Source organism: Gasterosteus aculeatus, chromosome 12, assembly GCF_964276395.1.
Source record: "Gasterosteus aculeatus chromosome 12, fGasAcu3.hap1.1, whole genome shotgun sequence".
NCBI lineage: Eukaryota > Metazoa > Chordata > Actinopteri > Perciformes > Gasterosteidae > Gasterosteus > Gasterosteus aculeatus.
This window is the reverse complement of record NC_135700.1, coordinates 1,687,193-1,710,312: the sequence shown is the minus strand read 5'-3', so window position 1 is coordinate 1,710,312 and position 23,120 is coordinate 1,687,193. Positions and strand designations below refer to the sequence as shown.

Below are 23,120 nucleotides of genomic sequence, written 5' to 3'. Positions count from 1 at the left end.
GGTTCACGGTCCGGACCCGGATCTGGTCCGGCACACCTGTGGCTCGGAGAGCCCACATTACGCCCCGAAATACCTGCTCTGTATCTAACCCCATCACACACAGCGCGCCATACCCACAGTGTACCGAGAACCACCAACCTGTAGCATGAAATCCGCATCAACCCCCGCAGCCTGTGGGACGCGCCTCGCCGAGAAGTGCAGTGATGGAGCGGAGCGCTGTGAATGTGTGTGCCGGTGTCTGAGCGCAGAGACACGGCCATTCCCGGGCCAAAGCGCACGCTGCAGCTGCGCCTCTACTTACTCCAACTGGAGGAAAGACACGCCCATAGAGAGAGAGGGGAGAGAGAGGGGGGAGAGGGAGAGAGAGAGAGAGAGAGAGAGAGAGAGAGAGAGAGAGAGAGAGAGAGAGAGAGAGAGAGAGAGAGGGAGAATTTCAAAATCCCTGGCGTGATTGGGAGGCAAAAGACAAAGAATGTAAGAATAAAAGCAAACCTATAAACCTGTGTTTCATTTGCCCTCCTGATAACCTCTACAGCATCTGCTTTGTTTTTCTTTATGTTCTCTGATCAGTTTTCAAACTATTAACAATCATCAATCTGTCTCCCCACTAATTGTGATTTATATGTGGCCTAGAGAGCATAAATACAAAATTGTTCGAGGGTCTTTTAATGATGCTTCCATTGATAGCCAACATTTGGCGAGAGACAGCGTACATCCTGGATTGAAATTGTCTAGTCAATCACAGGGCTGACATGGCGACATACAACCATTCACACACCTACAGGAAATTTAGAGTCACTAATTAACCTGACCCCCAAAACATGTCTTTGCACTGTAAGGCTACCCGGAGATAACATGCAAACTCCACACAGAAAGGCTGCTGGGTGCTTTTGCCCCGAGGACCATCTTGCTGAGGCAATAGTGCTAACCACTACACCACCTGCCTCCCGCTTGAAGTTTGTGAACTCCCTCTAGCTTTAAAGGTGGATCCAACATTTCTGCCGACAGGTAAACAGGATCCTACCTAAAGTCTACCAGGATACCACCCTCTGGAGGGAAGCAAAGGATGAGACACACCTTGTGTCACCTGTTATTTAAATAGCGCCAGTGCTCTGCAGCCTGGCACAGTGCCACAGTAAATTTGTCCCAATTGTCCCAAAAAAGTGAACAAACTGCTCTTGGTTATAACAGCATCATTAAATACATGAAGAAACTGAAATTGATTGCGTTGCTCAAGCTGAAGGAGAATGATGTATGTGGTAACATTCAGCTATAGCTTGTATATATTCTGTAATTTCTTAAGGTTACAGGCTGACATTTATTTTACTGCTGTTGTCTTTATTCACTGGATTGATTTTAAAAGTACAGGGTTTAACTGATTTTAATTGACTTTAAAATGACCCAGCCTGCATAGACCGTCAAGGTCCTCATGTGGATACAGACGGCGAATGGCACACAAACATCCCATCATTATTCACCGGTCTACTCTAATGTGACTTATTGTAAATAACAAACTAATTTATTTATTTTTGCATTTTGTTTCAATGTGCAGCATTAACCATGAGTTTTGAGGTGATGAAACATAATTTTGTAGGATATTAGTTACGAATGAAAAGCTTTCCAGTGGACAGTCAGATGCTTCATTAATGACTAACTCAGTCATCATCTGAGTAGTAATATCCATCAAACCAGTGTGTTCACTCTGCTGACAACTTTGTGGTGGTACTTTGTTCCAAGTAAATGTAGTGCATCCTATTCTTGATTTCATTTAGTCATACACTATGCACACATGGACTGAAATCATTTCAACTTGGCAGCCACAGTTTACGATCAAAGATATTTTGAGATGAAAATTAAGTTTAAACTAGAAAATGAATTTCCTCACCCGTATGTGATACATTTAATGATTATACCTTTGACCTAAAGCTTATCCATATAAACATAACAGGCTACGCATAATATTATAATCTAATAGCTTAAATTACATCTTAATCATTATCTTTAACTCATTTCGTATGGTCCAAAATCAAACAATAGCCTTTCCGTTGCTCTGACAGGAGAAAAAACTTCCAGTGTAGAGAAAATATGGAAGAAATCCATCAAGGAAGGTTCCAGCATCCTTCCCCAGGCTGAACATTACAATATGTATGGATGTTATCTGTACAGCATTTAAATAACTTACAAGATATACCATGCGTTTAATTCATATTGCAGATATGAATCTAATATAATATATAATACACAAACTAGAATTATATCCCTATTCATGATTCACTAACATATAATTCCTAGTGCTAGGTGTACCCTTATGCTTAAATTCAACAAACATTAGAACGGTTTGAGTTGAGAAGCTCCACCGTCATACTGGGGTATTCGCAGAGGGGTATTTAATGGTCGCAATCTGAAACACGCCTCTAGATGCTACTGAAACCTGCACTGGGTCTTAAAATGCTTTCTAATGACTAATAAAGAACCAACATGCTTCTAATATGCACACTGATTAAAGCCCCTTAAAAGATTTGGCTAATGTCTTTTGAAGAGTTGTATGAGGGGCTTCAGTCATATTTTCTACGGAGAAGCCCCCCTCCAAAAAGATCCCAGCAGGAGAGTCATAACAGAATCTTTTTAACACAGAAACAATCAGGTTTCATGCATCCTTTATTCCATTATGAGCATTACAACATCCATTTTGCTGCCCTTTTGCAACTACCAAATGAATGACAATCACTTTCTCGGCGTGTTTAAGGCTTATATCATGTTTTACACATTACCAGTCAGGCTCTGGTGGCTTTGTCTGCTCTTCATTTGCATAATGTGATTCCAGTAATGTTAAACCAATGAGACTCAAGCACCCTTTGTGAGGGCTAATATGTATAGAGAAGATAATTAAATATACCATTACAGAGGCTTATTATACAAACTGGCTTCAGAGACAGTGTAAATATCAACATTTAGACTGGAAAACCTAAAAAATGTCAGTATCAAAACAATAATCAGCACAAAACCATTTCCCTAAAAAAAAGGAGTTTGAAAAAAATGTACTAGAGATGACTGAGGGCTCTTTAACCAAAAGAAAGCCCAACGTTAGCTAGAATGAGAAAACACAATTCTTAACTGATAAACCACTTCACAGCAATACATGATTGTGTGCAGTCTATCATCACTAATCACTGTGTAATTCTTCCTCAGAACACAGATCAGCGTTCACTTCACAAGGTGTGTTTTGGGTCACTTTTGCGGTTTCACTTGTCACAGGTTAGATGGACAAATTAATCAATAGTTGAAATGTGCACAGTTATGAGGTGATTTGCATGCGTGGCTTACTTCCACAGCCATTGTGGTTCTTTCTTTGGACCACAGCGCTCTGCAGGTGAACTTCTCCTCCTGCAGGCTGACTAAGGAGATGACAGCGGTCAGGATTCTTCTCAGCACTCCCGAAACTGCCGCCTTTCACAGTGATTCACTGACTGTCTGAGGAGTAGCAGCGGTTATCAGCCCCACCAAAGTCCACAAAGACCTGCTGTCGTCAACAGGACTGGGTGAAATGTGTACAGACATAAGGCTTTACTTGTAGAGTCAAAGGAGTGATAGCGACACGGAGCACTCTCCAGCACCGAGCCCCCGATTCTGGGTCACAGCACCGAGCCACGGGCGTTTGTTCATCCGATCTTATGAGCACATGATCTCCCGTTGACTAGAGTACAACACCTGCTGCTCTCTCTTACTAAGGAAAGCTTCTGCACGAGTGAGGATTTAATGCACGTAATTAAACTATGGGTCATGGAGCAATATCACTTATTCATTGATGGCTTTACCAGGTGCTGAAATGTCACTGGTGTCATTTTCTGCAACTTCAATGACCTATTGTACTTTACTGCCATCTCTGGATTAAGGAAGTGACTCCAAAGTATTCAAGGACTTCCATGATGTTCATGTAGATTTGTTTGGATGCCAATGAGGTAGGCATTCTAAATTGGTATATTTTCCAATGAGGCTTCGTGTTATTGTCTTCCTGTATGGGAGAGAAGCATGCGTCAGGACTACAAAGACCACTAGAAAGACCAGACGTGCATCTGTGCGCTCTGGTTTACAGCGTTTAAAACACAGGCCACTGAAAAAAGTCTTACCTGCATTGAAAACATGGAATGCAGATAAATTAACAAAAATAAGAATCAACACTAACATTCCAAACGAGACAATTACCTGAAAATATCTGCACAATAAAAGTGCAATCGTTTGGTAAAACCCTGAATGGTAACTTAAAAATACATTAAAAAGTCAAAAACTTCATTTGTATTTCAAGGTGCAAAATTGATACATCTTCACCTAGTATAAAAAAAGCAACAGAAAAAACAAGATAAACAGCGTAAGGACTCAGTGAAACGCGAAGCTGGGGGGAAACAGCTCGGGGGAAACAAAGAACAATGATCAAGTAAGGAAAGAACGGAAGGAGGAGTTGAGAATTAATTCAAATTGAGCAGTGCAAACATGGGCTCGGCCTGGGCTCATTGACGCGTGTCCACATGTTGGAGCGACGGCCAGTGCTACAACAACTCTCTCATGGACCTCTTCCAGTCTACTACACATTCCTACCCAGAAATGGCTCAGAGATCAGGGAGGAACAAAGTGATCAGCTCAGTCCTGCCCCTATGCTGAGAGAAGGAGGTGAGGGATGGGAAGGAAGCGCCTTCTTCGGTGTGGTAAGATGAACCCAGGCCTCAGTGCTGCTTCCCCTCAGGAGCTGGGGAGCTCAAAGGAGATGAACTGCTTGAGTCTCTCCAGGTACTGGGCGTACAGCTCAATGTCGTTGTGGCCTGCTCCCTCCACCCACAGTGGCTCGACGGCGCGGGGGCATCGCTCGTACATGGCTAGGCCGTGAGAGAAGTCGATCACCTCGTCTTCCGTACCGTGGATCACCAGTACAGGGGACGCCACCTTGGAAACCTTGTCAATGCTATGCAGCAAAAAGAGAGAGAGGGATACGGGTAAGCATTAATACTGACGGGATGGGGGGCTGACAATGGGCTGTCAAGAACACACGTCCCCATGTTCTCATGGCAGCCGTTCTGCTCTCATCACACTCAGGGTGGAAGGAAGTCACCTAGAGAAAAGTCAGACGGCTATCTAGCTATAGGAATCAGGAAACATTATATTAGCCAAAATATGTCAAACATACAAGGAATTTGTCTTGGCGGTTAGTGCGCGACAGTAGACAGACAAGACAACAGTGCACAAGTAATAAAATAAAGTGGAATGAAATGCTAGTGCAATGGGTTAGTAAGTTAGTTAGTGAAGTGGTAAAGACATTTGACTTGTATACTCCAGCTAAGTGTTGGAACAATGACAACATATGCAGATTAGTCTACAATGATCCCCAAAGGGAGGATGAAGTTAAGTTAGTTAACTTACCAGCTCAATATTCAATTGACTTGCAATGTAACATTACAATCCATTAGTTTGGTCTAGTTGGATTCGGGATTAGTTTGACAGCAGCCTAATAGTGCTACTAGAACCCAAGATGCTGTACACACTCATTCAGCATTCAAGAGCTGAATGAGTGTGTACATCACCTTTTTTTTGTGGTTTTAGATCCAGATAAAGTTAGCAGCACTAGCTTAGGGCTGCGTTCCACATTAGCTACCATTAGCTAGCATTAGACCGTCATTGGGGATCTTTACTGACATATTGGCCCACCTCTTAACACCTAGCTGGAGTATAGAGGTCAACTGGTTGTCCTATTTCACCATTACTATTTAGAAGGAAGACTTTTTCTGGGAGATTCTCTCCCACACAAACAGTAAATTGTGTGTGAACAAGGTGTGAGCGAACTGTCAAACTAATGTCAAAACTGATTAAACTGACAAAGAACCAGATGAACCAGCAAAACCAAAAGGATGGAAAACATTCACAAGATCTTTATTATCAAGCTGCCTTAACATATTTCAATTCAACAACCCAGATCTGATGAGTCCACTTTTAACCTTATGAGGCCAGAGTCCTTTTTAATCGTTCTTTAGTGTAATCTAATCCTGTTAAACGTCTTCCTTGCTGGACCATAAAGAGGTGTGGAAGTGATGAAGATCTTTATTCTGTGCACAAGATGAATAAGAAGGACGTTTATTAGTTAGGAGACAGATGATATCTACACGCCAGTGTCCAGTGTTTTCCCCCCACCCGGGAAGTTTTTTTCACAACTATAATTCTTCACTTCTCTCTGCACACAACAGAGTCCCGCCCCGATGGCCGGGCACACAGACACCACACAGGTGAGCACACTTCTACCAGCGGAGACATTAAAAAAAACTTAAAATTAAATGCAGAACAGTGTAATTTCGTCGACGAAAACTATGACGAAAATTTTTCGTTAACGAACCTTTTTTCCATGACTAAGACGAGACTAAGACGTGACGAAAACGATCTTAAAAATAAAAACCATGACTAAATCTATTCTAACTTTCGTTAACCAGACGAACATGTTGGCGGTTGACCCCCTAAATTTGCACGAATCTAACAGACAACAGACATGCAAAGTACGGCGGATATTAACGCGTCATGATGACGTCATCCACAAACCCAGAACGCTCGGTCGCATCGGTGCAGCGGTGGTTCTTGTGCACAGACTACGGACCGCGACGACTATTTTACACTTCGGCGAGTTTGAATGTGCGCTTCCTTAGTTTAGCTCAGCTGTCTCGGTTTAGCTGCCTGTTAGCAGGCTGAAGCCGCGCTGCTTCACAGAAACATGAAGACCCGTTTAACAGACTGTCGGCCAGCAGAGATCCATGCGGACCTTCTGCTCTGTTCTCTGGCGACGGCAGGCTGCGTTTCCTCGGCTGGATGAGAAAGCCCGTTACACGCTTCTCCAAACATGTCCAACACAATAAACTTATTGCAGGTTCTGAAGCAAAGAAAATAATGTATTGCATCGATTGTAGGACGTTAAGGGGTCTTTTGTTGGGACCGTGGAAACAATAAAGGAGCATGAAGTTTCCGGTGGCCATGTCAAAAGCATTGCAAGCAAACAGACAAAGACAACAAAGTGTTGCGTTTAGATCCCTGGTCCTCATGAAGTTGTTACACCTTTGCCAATTTGTTAAATTGCCTTGCAAATAAATGCTTTGCTATTTGTTAAAATCCAAATCCTTTCATGTAATAATTTTTCACATGTCATTTATATCAGCTCACACAAACACTTCAACCATTTGTTCTTAGGCCTGGCTACTCAGTCACATTTTACAACCCACTGTGGCCCGCGAGTCAAAAAGTTTGCCGACCTGCTATAGACCTGTCCTATAGGAGGGACATCTAATGGACAACCAAGTTCTGCAAGCTGGACTATTATGCAGTTGTAGACACAACACAAGAGGGTCCCTGGGCCTGAGGAGGGAAGAAAATGAGTTTAATATGGCTGTTAAATGTGACTAAAACTAGACTAAAACTAATTACATTTTAGTCTAGTTTTCGTCGACTAAAACTAGACTAAAATGTTCTGGGTTTTCGTCGACGAAAACTAGACTAAAACTAAGAAGGATTAAAATGACTAAATTGACTAAAACTAATATCAATTTTTCATCTAAATACTAAGACTAAATCAAAAATAGCTGCCAAAAATTAACACTGATGCAGAACAGAAACCAGGGGCGGCACGGTGGTGTCCTCCCACAGTAGCATGATAATGCTAGACAGATAGTCTGCATAGTCACATTGCGAAGTGGCACTAGTTTGTTCCCAACTATGTAAATTGGATTTTACAATACAGTTGCTAGTTTCCCAAGTAACGATTGCTATGGTGAGACTCACCTGGGGAAGACATCAAAGCAATAAGTCTTCCGCGTGTCAGGGAAGGCCACTCGAAGGCCGGACATGAGTGGCGAGTGTAGGATGACAGCGGCACATTCGTAGCGAGCAGCCAGGTCGATGGTGGGCACAGTGCCGATGCTCTGACCATAAAGGATGGTGTTCTCAGGTGTAACACCGTACCTACACACACAGACAGACAGTTAGTATGAAGTTAGCAGTAACACAATCGGTTGGGGGTAGTGATGTACTCTGTTCTCCTAATTCCTTCCACCAGGTCATCCATTCTGGGCATGGTTCAGGAATCGAGGAGTGAGACACAGTTCAGGTACCAGAAGCCAATGCAGAATCTTTTTTGGGGGGGTTCCAAAACAAGGGTGCACCATTCACTGCTTCATAACTCAACTACCAACCGCTCGGGAACCCCGTGGCTCCTCTGCTCCCCTAGAGCATCTTATTTAGCCATATCTTGTGCTGGACAAAAATGGTGAAACACGCCATATCTCCTTGGGTCCAGAAGAGGGATCAAATCAGTTGAAATGGTGAGAAGCACATGTAAGCCTGTGGTAACTTTCGGTAGGCGACAAGTACATAAAGTAAGGACTCCACTACGGAGTACTCTTGAGCCTTTGAATCTACCATAGCAGAAGCTTTCTATGGCCTGGTAACTGGAACCTTTGTAGTTACTGAGTTCTGTGCATTAGACTTGCCCTTTCTGGCCTGCTGCACAAGATCCCGCAGGGTTGGAAAATCATCGCTAACAATGATGGCATATGGCAGCCTGGGAGCTAATGCTGCTGGTATAAGAAAAGTTTGTCCACCCACTAAAAGATGTACCTCAGTCATAAGATACACATGCTCATTACAATGAATACAAATTACGCAGATTTTATTCTCAACCCACGTGGCCACAAGCTGGATAGTACCACTGTCTGCAACCCCCTGTGTCTTCCTTCTGACCATTTACTAGAACTGGTGCAAAATAGTCCGCGTCTCCTTAAACGCACATGAACACATGAGCAATGGCCTGATCTGGGCAAGAGTACAGAGTATTTCCTATGCCATTACACCGGTTTAAAAAATCTGGACGGAGTGCTTTTATCAGGCTCTGACTTGCTTGCATTGTTATATAGAAACTGCCTACTTCTGAGAAAAACTGCCTTGACCCTGACCAGTGCCCCGCTCACCCCCAATGAAGACAATTGTCTTGGCCAAAAGTTGTCTGGCAGGTTTCTCTTCTGGCGGCTGTGATTGTCATTACATTACAGGTCATTTAGCTGACGGTTTTATCAAAGCGACGTACATTGCATTTTTAACCCATGGCTTTTTACATTTTTATATGTCGACCAGCTCCTGTTCTTACACAAGCACTTGCATATTCCGTGACCATCCACCAGTTATTAACTGGAAATTAAACACCTTTACTACGTTTCACATTCATGGTATACTGCCATGATTTAATTTAGCACAGTTATGTTATTTCGGTTTACTTTTGAATGTATGTGTTGAAATGCAAGCGCCATAAAGTAGCATAACTTTTTTTTCGCTCTCAGGGACAGGCTGTAATTACCCATAATAAAAGGGACATTTTGTGTTTGAAGTCTTATTCTTATCATTGACTAAGAGCAGCTTTCTTTTTAATAATTTATAAGAAAAATGAATGTTTAATATTTTTTTTACATAGGGTACTTTCATATTGTGCTGCAAGCTGCATTGGTTATTGCATTGTTGATAGACTATGCAATAACTAGACTAAGATTTTTTTTTCTCTTATAAAAAAAGAAAGGTAATTCACCTGTTCATTTTCTTTAATTTTCAAACAAAGAAGGAACTGTTTAGCAACATCTGAGTAGCAAACTCAGATTTGAGAAGCAAACTCAAATGTTTTAAAAATTGAGATAGATTTATCGTTTTATCGATTTAGAATTGATAATCGCTAATCCGTTTAGAATCGAATCGTTGACCTCTGAATGGGAATTGAATTGTGAGGTGCCAAGAGATTCCCACCTCTAGTATCCAGCTTGAACTAACAATTTAGTTATCTTTCCTCCCCTCTGCTAATCAACAATTGGTATCTTCCAGAACCATAAAAAGGTGCTTAAGTATCCCGAGAACTCTTTATGGCCGAACACCTTGGAAAGGAGATACAGCAGAGGTGAGTGATTTTAATGGATCATTCCAGCAACATTTATACAAAAATATATATAAAAAGAGAGCAAAAGTAATCAAATCTACACCAACATCACTCCTGGCCTTCAACATCTATACTAAACAAACAATTTAATAAAAAATTACATCCACTGAGCACAGGCTTGTCCTTCGTACCAGTTTTGTAAGGGAGGGGGTCTTCATTACAGGGCTTTGGAAATACTACAGTAAAATGGCTAAATAGCCCAAGAAGCAAATTGGTTTGAGAAGATATTGTGGTCGTCTTATCTGGGATTAAGAATATGTAAAACTTAAAACGTCTGGTGAAGGAGAGAGACGACTGTGTTGCGAGTGAGAACACTCTTCCACCACTTTTCTCAGCGACAGAGAGCAAGATCGAGCGATGCTTCCATATGCAAACTGGCCTGTTCAACTGGCACTAAAACCTGACCGCCAGAGTCAAGGCAGCCAACAGCTTCGGTTTGCTCAAGTTCCAAATGCAGCTTTGGAAGACAGAGTGAGGGTTAATGAGGTGCATGCAGAAGATGGGCTTTGGAAACCTAAGGCAACACACCACATGCGTTCCGTGGAACAATCCCCTCTGCCAAAACACACTGATGTAACAGGCAGAAATGTTTCTGCCTTTCTGAAAATCATTTTCCCTCTATTAGCTCCACCTTGGGACCCACACAGGCTCTCTGAAGCGTAAAACAGACAGGTGCACAACATCCTTAAAGAACTAGCAGGTCCTGATCTGTCTTTTCAATGCATTTCAATAAAGACTAAAATACATGGTTTAAATTCTGGATGATGCTACCTTGTTGTAGCCGCGAGGACGCTTTGAATTAAAAAACAAACCCCTTTGACTGAAGGGAGTAAATGGGTTGTTGTCCGATAGGATGGAGAAGTCATTAAGGTGGGTTACCATATTTAGCATTACTTCAAATCGGAGAGACAAACACAGCAATACCAGATGCTCTGTGGAGGAGGGTTCTGCTGCATGAACCCCCATGGAAGCTGGGTATGAAAGGTACTGAAATACTGTAATTATACTGAAATACTGTAATTATCACAACGTAATATTTTTATAGTTTAAGCCCATCTTCTTAATGTCATTCTATACCCACTGTCAATCTCCACCTCTAAGACATTAGCTTTCATTTTCATTCATTAATCTTACAGATACCAGTCCTCAAGAGGTATACTTGGACTCATTTTAAAAGTATACATGATGTGGACTGGATTCTTTGCTCTGGCCCTTTGGGAAATCCCACATCATTAATACGGGGTCTGGCTGCCTGGATAATAATAATGTTTGGTGCAATAATCGCACAGCACAAATTTGATATCGTGACAGCCAGGTGGAAGGTTCAAACGTTGTGCGACAGCCCGACGTTCCCCATGAAGCTGCTCCTGGTTGGCTAACAGTTGTGAACACGTTTACACGCCCGCACTAGCGGACAGAGAGCGCACGTCCGCCCGAAACAACTACTAACCGTCCTTTCCCCGTAGACCCGTCCCTTCACCCACACAAGGTTCGAAACCTAGGGGAAACACTAAATTCTATAGGCTCCAACGATTCCAATGAGGTGTCAATCACGCTAATCGGCCGATTCTTCTCCGAGGAATTGGCCTGCGTACCGACAGGCCATTTTCTCTAGACTATATTGAATTTTATTGTCAATTAATTATTTTACAATACATAAGAGTCTGGATTAATTTGAAGATCAAAATACCTACACCTGGGGCGCTAGTGAGCAAGATATGGAGTAAGACGCAAATTTCCGTGCTCCTGCAACACCAACAATATTTTGATTAAAAAAACAGCTCCTACTGCAGAAATACCAGCCTAAAAGATTGCCACGGACAACTCAAGGTGGCTAAAATCTGACTTTTGCAAACTACGCCGTCCTGAATGGCAGAAAAGCTTAAAAAAATACAAATATAAACCCGACGCTAGCTCATCGCGGCTAGCTACAAGAACCACGAGGCAGAGCCCCCCAGGGGACCCGGACCAGCCCTCCCCCACCCGGAGTGAAAGTCCAGGTATGACCGCTGAAGGAATGAAAGCGGACATATTATTGTCGTTAGAGGGGGACATCTCTAAAATTCTAAGAGAAGAACTTAAAAGTGCGCTAGCCGAAGATTTCAATGCCCTCAAGTCCGAATTACAAGCGGTGCGGCCTGAAATAGCTAAAAACACGACCGCCATCCAAACAGAAGTTGACCACATGAAAGCCGAAATACAAGACATGAAAGGCGGCTTATCAACATGGTCCAACGAGGTGGCCGCACAAGAAGCTACTATAACCAGCCTTTAAAGACCGGGAACAACTTTAACAGACTGATGCGAGGATATGGAGGGGCGAATGAGACGGTGCAATATCCGAATAGCCGGCATTCAAGAACGACTGGACTCCAGCTCCCCGAAAACAGTCGCCAGAGTTATTAAAGAAGTCCTGCAGATGGACCGGGACATAAAGATCGATCGATCGCACCGCACATCTTCCACCAGGAAACCAGGCGACCAGGAGAAGCCACGGGTGGTCATCGCTAAAGTTCACAATGACAGGGATGCAGTGGAGATCCTGAGGAGAGCCCGAGACACAGCACCGCTCGTCTACAACGGCAACCGGATCGCTATCTTCCCAGACTACACACCCGGCGTTGCCAAAGCCAGAGCTGCGTTCACGGACATACGGAAAGTCCTTTGAGGGAGGAAGGGAGTCCGCTACGGTCTACTGTACCCAGCCAGAGTCTCACATGGCAACGAGGACGAGGAGTTTCTGGATCCCAGCAAAGCCATGGAGTATGTCCAGAAGAAGGTTCTCCCCTCTACTGAGGCTGCTGACTAAATGCATTCCTACCAGTAATGCTAACCACAATAAGGACTGACCAGTGAGTTTTGCAATTCCACATATTGTCACATCATTATTTCCAACTTCACTTTATTAGAAATAATCTATATTATTTACTTTTCATAACACTCAAATTGCATCTGAAAAGGCTAAAGGACAATTTAATTCAAAACGAATATTTGTAATATACCCACCTGTTACCAGTAACCCTTACAGCCTATTCTGCACAGCGTTCTATACTATGACTGCTATTCCTATCGATATTATGTGCACAATCCCACTACGCCCGCTCACTGGCAGCTAGCTCTGAACACGATTTTACCATGAAGAGCTGTTTTGATTTAACAGACTGCAGGAGCCTGAATGGCCAATACTAGTCACTGTTCTTTTTTGTGTCTACTTTTCTTCTTCCTTTCTCTTTTCCTTATCTTAGCACACCCATAGCACAGTAAATTCAATCTCTACTGTGCTCCATTGCTGCTTGCCCTTAGTAGCTAGGGACTAGGTCCCACCGGACTGATGTTAATGTTAGTTAACAGCAGTTACAACTGTTGCATTCCCCTTGTTCTGATCCCACTGTTCCCAAGGCATCCTACATTGAATGTAAGAACAACAAGGTCACCACCTATTTGTATTAAATATCCTTTGTTACCCAACACCTACTTGTTTCAATATCGAGTCCAACTCTCCATCCCCCACATGACAAGATACACAACCTGTGTGCTGCCTGCTTTCATCCGGTTCCCATCTCTTCGCATAAGCTCCCAGAATTTGCAAATTACGTACCATACGAAATGGATCCGCTAAAGGTTATAAGTTATAATGTCAAAGGTCTCCATAGCCCTATTAAGAGAAAGAAGATTATGCATCAGATGAAACAAGCCAACTGTCACATTGCATTTCTTCAGGAAACTCATTTATCTGACGCAGAACATGAAAAGTTGAAAGGATCTTGGGCAGATAAAGTATATTACTCTGCCCATCGGTCAGGGAGAAAAAAGGGAGTATTCATACTCATACACAGACAAATTCATTTCACGCAGACACTAGTACACACAGACAGAGGGGAGATACGTCTTAGTTAATGGATTAATTGATGGCACAGAGGTGTCCCTCATTAATGTGTACGCACCTAATGAAGACGATTCTAGCCTTATTAGGGCGTTGTTTAATTAGATCCTACAATACAGCTCAGGATTGCTACTGATGGGGGGAGACATGAACTGCGTAATGTCGCAATTGATGGACCGACATCCTCCCTCTAAAGCTCCACTATCCAGAAGGAGTAAAATGCTAAAGTATCAATCCCTAGTAACAGGCCTTGTAGATATATGGAGAAGCAAATTTCCAAGAACCAGAGATTTCACCTTCTATTCATGCAGACATGCGTCCTATTCAAGGATTGACTATTTCTTTACCGGTAAGGCTCCGCAGGATAATGGATGTGGAGATTCTGCCTATAACTATATCTGACCACACACCTGTAGCATTAAAATGGGATATAAACCAGTGTTTTTCAACCATGCTGTCACTTCATTGGTGAAAAAAAAAAACGACGGGTGCACAATGTTCTGTGTGTAAAGTACTAGCACTTAACAATGTTCATATACCATGACAGTTGTTCTAATTGCATGTCTTTTGTTCCACGGGTGTGTGGCAGTAATGCAGCCTGTCCAAAATGATCTGTACCTGGGCATAAAGCCTGTGCCATCTTGGCATTAGGATGATGTTAAGTTTAATAAAACACAACAAATAGAACACACGTTTCCCTGATTTCTTAGAGGATATTATGCTCATGCTGAAACTATGTTTGGGATTGATTTTCATATCATTTCCGGTTGTTGGTGTGCCGTGAGATTTTTTCTGTGTGTGCCTTGACGCAAAAAAGGTTGAAAAACACTGCTCTAAACAATGGAGACTTACTGCATCTATCCTTAATGATAAAGAATTTACCTCCTTTATCACAGCAGAACTCAAGGAATACTTGGATATCAATACCTCGGCCGAAACAACATTCCTCATATAGTGGGACTGTGCTAAAGCATACCTCAGAGGCCGTATAATCTCATTTACCTCTGCCAGGAAAAAAAGGAAAAGAGGCTAAACAGAGAGAATTGGAAGATAAAATAAAAGACTTGGAAAATAGGCATAAACAATCAGCTTCATCCAGTCTTCTAACCAACTTAAATGCTACCCGTAGAGAACTCAACAGCCTGTTAACAGAAAAAATTGAGGGAAGTTTGAGATTCACAAACCAGAGATATTACGAACACGGTAACAGGGCAAGCAGATTATTAGCATTCAGATTAGGAAAACAGCAATCATCTAACACGATACATAGAATAAAATCAAGAGAAACTTTTGTTACAAAACCGGATAAAATAGCCGAATCCTTTGCAGAGTTTTACAAATCTTTATACAAAAATACAGATACTTGCTCTGATGATGCAAAACTCAAGAGTTCCTAAATCCCATAAAGCTAACTGAACTGACAGAATCAGCATCTAAGGAACTAGATGAGCCTATCGAGGAATGGAAGATCAAACAGGTGATCTCCACGCCCAAAAATAATAAAAGCCCAGGACCAGATGGATATATCAATGAATTTTATAAAACCTTCAAGGATATTTTATCACCGCTTTTGCTAAAGGCATACCACTATGCATTAGAATCTAAAACTATGGCACCGTCTTGGACCGAGGCAACTATAGTGGTAATCCATAAAGAAGGCAAAGATCCCACCGAGTGCCAATCCTATAGACCGATCTCACTGCTAAACGGGGACCTGCGCATTCTAACAGCAATCCTAGCAAGGAGAGGTAATCGGATAATAACTGGAATTATCCACTCTGATCAGACAGGATTCATCACTGGAAGATACTATGGTGATAACTTACGACGCTTATTAAACACAATATCCCACCAAAAGAAAGGGAAAACGGAAGTGATGATTTTGTCCCTTGATGCTCAAAAGGCATTTGACCGGGTATCATGGCAGTATTTATTCCAAACACTAAAACGGTTCAAATTTGGTCCCAACTTTCTAGATTGGATACAAACACTATATTCATCACCACAGGCGGCTGTTAAAGTTAATGGATATAGATCACAAAGCTTCCCATTAGAACACGGCTGCAGACAAGGTTGTCCTTTATCCCCCCTGCTGTTTGCAATTAGTTAAAATCCAAATCCTTTCATATAATGATTTTTCACATGTCATTTATATTAGCTCACACAAACACTTCAACCATTTGTCGGCTCCTCCGTCAAATTTTACAACCCATTGTGGCCTGCGAGTCAAAAAGTTTGCCGACCCCTGCTATAGACCTGTCCTAGGAGGGACATCTAATGGACAACCAAGTACTGCAAGCTGGACTATTATGCAGTTTTAGACAAGTTGTAGATTAAACTAGACTAAAACTAATTACATTGTACTAAGGATTAAAATGACTAAATGTGACTAATATGCATTTTTCGTCTAAAGACTAAGACTAAATCAAAATTAACACTGGCACAGAGGCACACTTGGTTTCAAACTCAAACACTTGGAGGGAATTTAAATGGAAAGTAATTACCAGATTCTTCAGAACTCCAGAAATATTAGCCAAAATGGGCCCAACACACTCCAACTTGTGCTGGCGTAAGTGTGGAATGCATTCTGCCAATCATACACATATTCTGGCTATGCCCCAAGTTAATTGCTTACTGGAGGGAGGTCTTTGATGCCCTCAAAGAGATATTCCAACAGGACATCCAACAAGACCCCGACGTAGCACTGTTGGGAGCAATACCTGAAGGGCTGGATGGGAGAGCCAAAAAATACCTTCTAAACATACTGCTCACAGCAGCACTAAAGGGTATAACTCTCAGATGGTTACAGCTGGACCCCCCTACATACGATATATGGATCCAATAACATTCATTACGGCTCCAAAAGCCTATCTTTGCAAAACGATGGGGCCCTGTCACAGCATTACTGATACAATGAGGGTTATGTTATGTCCCAGCTGAATTGTGACCTGCTAACTTTCTCGATGCACTTGTCATACACTAGCCTCTCGTGCGCATATGGGGCACCCACAATACTACATTCAGGAGTGGACAGCTATTGTTTATTCATCCCTGATTTTATTTCTTTGTTTTTGCTTTCCCCTTTCTGTTGGAGTGACCACTATTTGATGTTCTCTCTGTGCTTTGTACATAACACCTAAATATCATGTGTACCAAGACTACATACAACTGTAAAATGGTCATAGAAAGTGACTGTCTGAAAATGCACTGTGTCATGTTGTTGAAAACAAAATAAAAAGTGAGTTAAAAAAAACAAAAACAAAAAACCCCTACACATATGCATGAGATGTATTGAACACTGATATACAAGTGAAATAAAAGGTTTGGCGAAATGAAAATGGCCCAGTTGGGCATAAAATTATTTAAAAAAAACAATTCCGGCAACTCTCCCTGGAGTGTCCATACTAAAAAAATCTCTAAAAATGTGTCCTTCACTTTATCAAAATCATCCTTTGCAGAGAAAGTTAGCATATTGTGCTATGATCTAGTAGGGTATGGTTGGAGCCATGCTCTATTATGAGTGCTATTTATTTTAAGCAAACCTGAAACCTTAATTGTGTGCCATCTTCACTTTGTCTTAGCCTGCATTTTATTTTTTATTTTTTACATTTACTTATCTGGATAAAACCTCACAAGCGTTCCCCTAAATTATTCAAATAGACCGTATGAATCTGTATGCAATTTTTGAGCAGGGAAATAAAAACTGGGGTAATGATCTAAAGAGTAGCAAGTAGCGTCATTTGGGATTGCAACAGCGAAATTTCATTCCAGACCACAGATTAAGCTGTGGCAGTTTCATGTGTGAGGGCACAACACTGGGAAGAGGTTCTTTAAAAACCGATTGGGGAAGATGTCTTTTCAAACAAGAACGAGTACAATAAACTTATCGAGCAATTCATTATCCAAATGTCCACAAATCGTTGCAAAAACATATCTTTATATTCAATGCTTTTCTAACAACATTAATTCAGAGCCCTAAAGGCTGAGTAAAAGACTGCAGCTATCAGAAAAAATGCTTTTAAGGGCATAGTTTTAATGATTTTCCGCAAAATATAATTAGAAAGTTATTAAATAAACCACATCCTCCTCAAGCGCTGAGCGCCCCTCAGGAGAGCCTAATGATGAATAGTGTTTTATGCTTGGGCGGGTTGCTCTCCAAAGGGTCAAAGAACAACAAAATGTTAATTGAATGCGAGCTAGGAAGAGAGTGTTTGGTTTCCTTTCATTAGCCTTTAGACTCTGTCAAATGGAACATTAATCTTAAGTATTTGTACGAAAAAAACAGTAGGCATGTAACACCACCAAGCGGTGAACAGCTGTTCGGGTAGCCACAGGAAGCTAACAAGCTAACTCGCCAGAGAGTTGCGAGCAAGTTGGCCAGCTAGCATCAAACAACTGTCCGGGTAGCCGCTGCCCTTTTCGGGCTCAATGAATTCATGTGTTTACTTGAAAAAGCAATAGTGATATACCGGGATACCGTCAGAATCTTAATACCGTGATATGGTTTTTTGGCCATACTGTGCAGCCCTAGTACAGTCCTATTTGTGCATTATTTATTTATTTGTGACACATTTGTCCCATATTTTCCTACACAACTTTGTTCCCCTCGACCGGCAAACCGACGTTTGTGAAGATCTCCCTCCATGAATCAGAGGCCATCCGCGCGTCCTTATAGTCCGCCAATGACGGCTTGTAGAAGTGGTCATATTTACGCATTTCTTCAGACAAAAGCTCTTCAATCTGATCTGTTCTCTCGTAAACATTCTTCGTTATAATGACGGTATTGTGCGATGAAAACGGAAATGTGAGACTCCGTAAAGGACGTAGTTAGCAGACCAATCGCAGCCTTGCGTCGCTTTCGATGCAAGGCTAGAAAAATGGGTCGACACACGCAAGGTGGTGTGAAAAGGCACGCAAGGGACACGCAAGGGGGTCTTGCATCTGCGTTTCTCTGAAAACGTAGAAGCATAAACTAGGCTTTAGTGTTAACAGAGATCAGTGTTTTCCATACCATTATAACAGGGGGGGGGGGGTCTCCCCAACTGGAAATTATAATGTTTCACTTCATAAATTGTACTGATGAGTTAATTTTCTACTCACTAAACTATTAAAAGTACAGAAATGTTGAGCAGACACTAGGCCAACTCATTGGCATAATTTAGGATTCATATTTGGACAAATAATCACAGATTTGTCTTTGCTGCATGTTCAAATGTATGTTGTTAACAGGAGATTGTGAAATAATACGTTTGGAGAAGTACGGTCACTTCATGTAAAAATATCTCATCTCTTGCTCTGCTGCATGTAGATTAATTTTAATATATAATAAAGGGGTTGTAGAGAACAACCTAAAACAACTAAATTGGGTTCTAGGTGTAAAATGAAGTTTGCTGATGTAAAACAAGGCTTTGGTTCATCATATATTGTGTTGAAAGTTGCTCGAGCACTGTTTTAGGCATAACTGACTGAATGGACACATGGCAGCTGGTCCCAATACCGGTTCGTCCTTACTTGTTCCTCAGAACCTGCCAGGCCGCCTCGATGTCCGCATACAGGTTCTTCTCGGAGGGCTTGCCGGTGCTGGCTCCGTAGCCCGAGTAGTCGTAGGAAAACACGTTGCAGTTGATCCTGGAGCCAAGGCCGATGTAAAAGCTGCACATCTGCCCCAGGTCCACGGCGTTACCGTGGGAGAACAGCAGGGTGTAGCGACTGCTCGGGGCGCAACGCACAAACATACAGCCGACCTGGTTACCCCGGCTGCTCCTGGTGCTGAACACTTCCACCGCATCGAGCTCTCGCTGAGAGTACTGCCAGTCCGCCCGTTCACTTAAATGTAAGCTATTTACCCCGTTAGCATCGGTGTGAATGGAGTACGTGGGCTCCGGTGGGAGGAAAGCTAGCTTGGCCGCGATGCGACTGGGGCAGGGCGGACAGCAGAAGAGCCAGCACAGTTCACCGAGAGAAAAGCCATTCATCCTGGGGCCTGGTTCGGGCATGTGACGGGCACGGGGCGACCCGAAGGATTCAAAAAGGACAGTTTTCTTCAGGTATCAGCTGCTATTGTTCCCCATCCACAGACCCTACCAGACAGTGTTCAATGAGCGATGCTGGTGGGCTAACGCGCTAGCTGGCTGCCCGGTAGTTAACTTAAGGTTAGCTAGTTAGCTAACAACTAATCTAAGACGTAATAAAGATTAAAGAGTAACTCAAACGCAACTCTACAGTCCATAACTTCGCATTTGGGAGCAGCAACCAGTGACAAGCCGTGAAAGAACACTTCCGCTCTCCAAACACATCACTTCACAACGTCCAGATTTGCTAATTTAATGTAGAAATGAGAGCGAATGGAGACGAGCTGGTCTTCCGGTATCACCGGATATCCTGTTTGGCCTTTACTACGTTGTTACGGTGTTATTTATTTTGCCTCTACTTTGAGCTAATTATAGGATATATTAATATTTGACGGATAAGCGGTTTGAAGATGGGTGTAGTATATGGAGTACATTCGAGCCTAACAACTAAAACGTATCCAAATGTAAATTTAAAGCTGATATTTCAGTGTTACTCTTGAGAAAGTGAAATATTCCATATGTAGAGTTATATGAGCTTTTGAATTTGTTTTCAATAGCAGACCATTTTGGTATTACCTGACTAATTGTTTTGTGTGCATGTAGTTTATGTTAGGTATAACATCCTCAGCTTCCTCAACCTGACTCTATCAGCATCATTTTCATCCTCAACTTACTTTGCCTCAACTCCCTCCGCATTTGCATCCTCAGCTTCACTGTCACTACTGGTATAATTTCTCCTTTTTCTGGCAGCCATTTACCATCAATGCCACTAACATCATCGTCACTGGACTTGGGTGGTATTTCCTCCACTATCTTGGAGGCCCTTCTATCACACTCTGCTTTTCAGCTCTACAAAATATACAGATATTCAAAACCTCCAAATTACATTCTAATAACGTACATAACATGATTTACAGCCTAAAATATTAACGCAGATGAAACATATTCAAGGAAAACCGTAGCAGCAATAGTATGAATGGTAGTTGAAATATAGGCAGTGATGTCCAATATGATGTGTGATTCGTTGACATATATATATATGATGTGTGTTTCTGACTGTCTGTCAGCCATCTTGGTTTTGGGAAATTTATCTTGCACTTACAACTGCTTGCCATTGTTAAAAAGTTACCACGTCTTCCTGACAGCATAGCAACATGTATGCTAACCGGCTTAGGCTTTGACATTTTTGTGGAAGCAATAGATATGCTCTCAAGTACCAAAGGGGAACTTTTAGAAACAAATTATTTAAAATTATTAAACAAACCCCCCTCAAGCAGCCGTCCCGGACTCTGTCTCCCCTCACACCTCAGAGCATTGTGCTGATCAGCTGTCTCCGGTGTTCATGCCACGTACCAGCCTGCTTCAAGACCTCCACCATCATCCCTGTTCCCAAAAAGCTCAGGATCACAGGACTTAATGACTACAGGCCCGTCGCCCTGACCTTAGTAGTCATGAAGTCTTTTGAACGGCTAGTCCTGTCGCACCTGAAGACCCTCACAGACCCCCTCCTGGACCCCCTGCAGTTCCCCTACAGAGCCAACAGGTTTGTAGACGATGCTGTCAACGTGGCCCTCCACTTCATCCTTCAGCATTTGGACTCCCCAGCAACCTACGCCAGGATCCTGTTTATGGACTTCAGCTCTGCGATCATGCCGTCTCTGCTGCAGGACAAACTCTCTCAGCTGCATGTGCCCGACTTCTTCTAGCGTATAGCCTTTTATACTGTAGATTTAAATTATAAATGCCATTTTCTAACACAGTGTGACTTGTATTGTTGCCCATTGTCTAACTGTCCATTTAGCTGACACTTTTATTCAAAGTGCATTTTTAACCCACGGCTTTTTACATTTTTGCCCAGGGAGCAATTAGGCGTTAGGCATCTTGCTCAGGGACACTTCGGCTTGGGACATGGGGCAGCCAGGACTCAAACCTCCAACCTCACGGTTTCCTACCCCTGCGCCACGACAACACCATGTCAAATTCCTTGTATGTCTAACATACTTCGGCAATAAATGTTCCTGATTCCTGATACTAAGAGCAGGACATTATTCTATAATATACAATTGGACCACAATTCCACAAATTGACCACTTTTCTCCTAGTAGCAATCCATAACGCAGAGCACAATATATGATTTAGCTTGTTTCCGTGTGTGTGTGTGTGCATCTCCTTCACCTTCATCTCCTGAGACGGACCATTAGCTGCTTCACGGTCCTGCTCCGATTGATGGGAATGCAAACAGAGAGCATTGACGGAAATTTGTGGGCTGACTTGAATAAGTGAGTAAGTAATCCACATGCAGAAAGACAAAGTGATACAAGACATACGTTGACATGTTGAGCCAGAACTTAATATGACAAGAAGATGAACATCCGCACCAGAGTGGCCTGCTGAGTAAATAGGAGCCCTTTTTGTACTTAGCTAGCTAATTGAGTTATAATTACACTGAATGCTCCATCAGACTGAATGACGACTGGGTCACAAAAAATGACACCAAAATCCAAAAGATATTTCTTGTCTCTCTGCCAATCCGCTGATCACAACTGCCTCTTTTATCACACAGTATAATCAACGGCACTTTCTGGTGTGGGAAGGATGGAAATTTCTAAGAGGGATAGTTTTTGTCTCCGTAGATCATATCCACAATCATGGCTTATTATTCATAAAATTCATTCATACCACTCCCCAGTTTAAATAACATTCAGGCTGAATGTTATACACAATTGAGCGTGTGGTCTCAGGATGGTGGCTGTTGTTAAGTCACCTCCCTCCCCATTTAAAGAGCTACGCTGACTCAGTGCTATCAAGATGGTGATGGGCGGAAATCACCAATAAGAGTTTCAGAAACCTCTAGGTGACCTCAAATGGGTTACTTCGAAGAGAGCGTGTTAGGAAAAGTACGTTTACTGGAGAACGTAAAATATGAAAGCTAAAAGAGGAATATGCTGTGTGATTTTGTACTTGTAAAGTGCTTTTCTAGTCCGACCACTTAACGCTCTTCAACCCTACCATTAATCACATTTCCTTCTAAAGAGTGGACCAAATATCGTAAAGCACCGCAGTTAGTTTTGAATCTTACTTCAAAAGAAGTTTTAAAGATTCAAATGAAGTTTTTAGGATTAGGTGGCATCAGCGGTAAGGTTTCAGATAGTAAGATACTGAAACCATTATGCCA

At 42.3% G+C, this 23,120-nt stretch overlaps 2 protein-coding genes across 3 annotated transcripts in view; both read right to left on the bottom strand.

Annotated features, from left to right (window-relative positions):
• Positions 1 to 278, bottom strand: part of cemip (cell migration inducing hyaluronidase 1) — a 130,551-nt gene extending 130,273 nt beyond the window's left edge. Inside the window, 1 exon segment of the mRNA XM_040204675.2 lies at positions 139 to 278. The gene's annotated coding sequence lies outside the window, so the exon portion shown is untranslated.
• Positions 279 to 2,640: 2,362 nt separating this feature from the next.
• On the bottom strand, positions 2,641 to 21,969 carry abhd17c (abhydrolase domain containing 17C, depalmitoylase). Of its 2 annotated transcripts, none has more exons than XM_040160334.2 (3): positions 19,386 to 21,969; positions 7,801 to 7,980; positions 2,641 to 4,954 (listed from the first exon to the last, which is right to left on the bottom strand). In XM_040160334.2, exons 1-3 carry the CDS (start codon positions 19,868 to 19,870, stop codon positions 4,735 to 4,737), a joined length of 885 nt encoding a protein of 294 aa, XP_040016268.1. In that variant the 5' UTR covers positions 19,871 to 21,969; the 3' UTR covers positions 2,641 to 4,734. The 2 variants fall into 2 exon arrangements, with proteins under 2 accessions (XP_040016268.1, XP_077941372.1); XM_078085246.1 differs by lacking the exon at positions 2,641 to 4,954 and adding an exon at positions 5,896 to 7,377.
• Between the last annotated feature and the right edge of the window lie 1,151 nt (positions 21,970 to 23,120).

Coding starts and splice junctions, on each gene's coding strand:
- abhd17c (XM_040160334.2), bottom strand. CDS start 19,870: ATGCCCGAACCAGGCCCCAGGATGAATGGCTTTTCTCTCGGTGAACTG. Junction 7,981..19,385: donor TGGCAGGTTCTGAGGAACAA/GTAAGGACGAAC, acceptor CTGTGTGTGTAG/GTACGGTGTTACACCTGAGA. Junction 4,955..7,800: donor TGCTTTGATGTCTTCCCCAG/GTGAGTCTCACC, acceptor TTTGCTGCATAG/CATTGACAAGGTTTCCAAGG.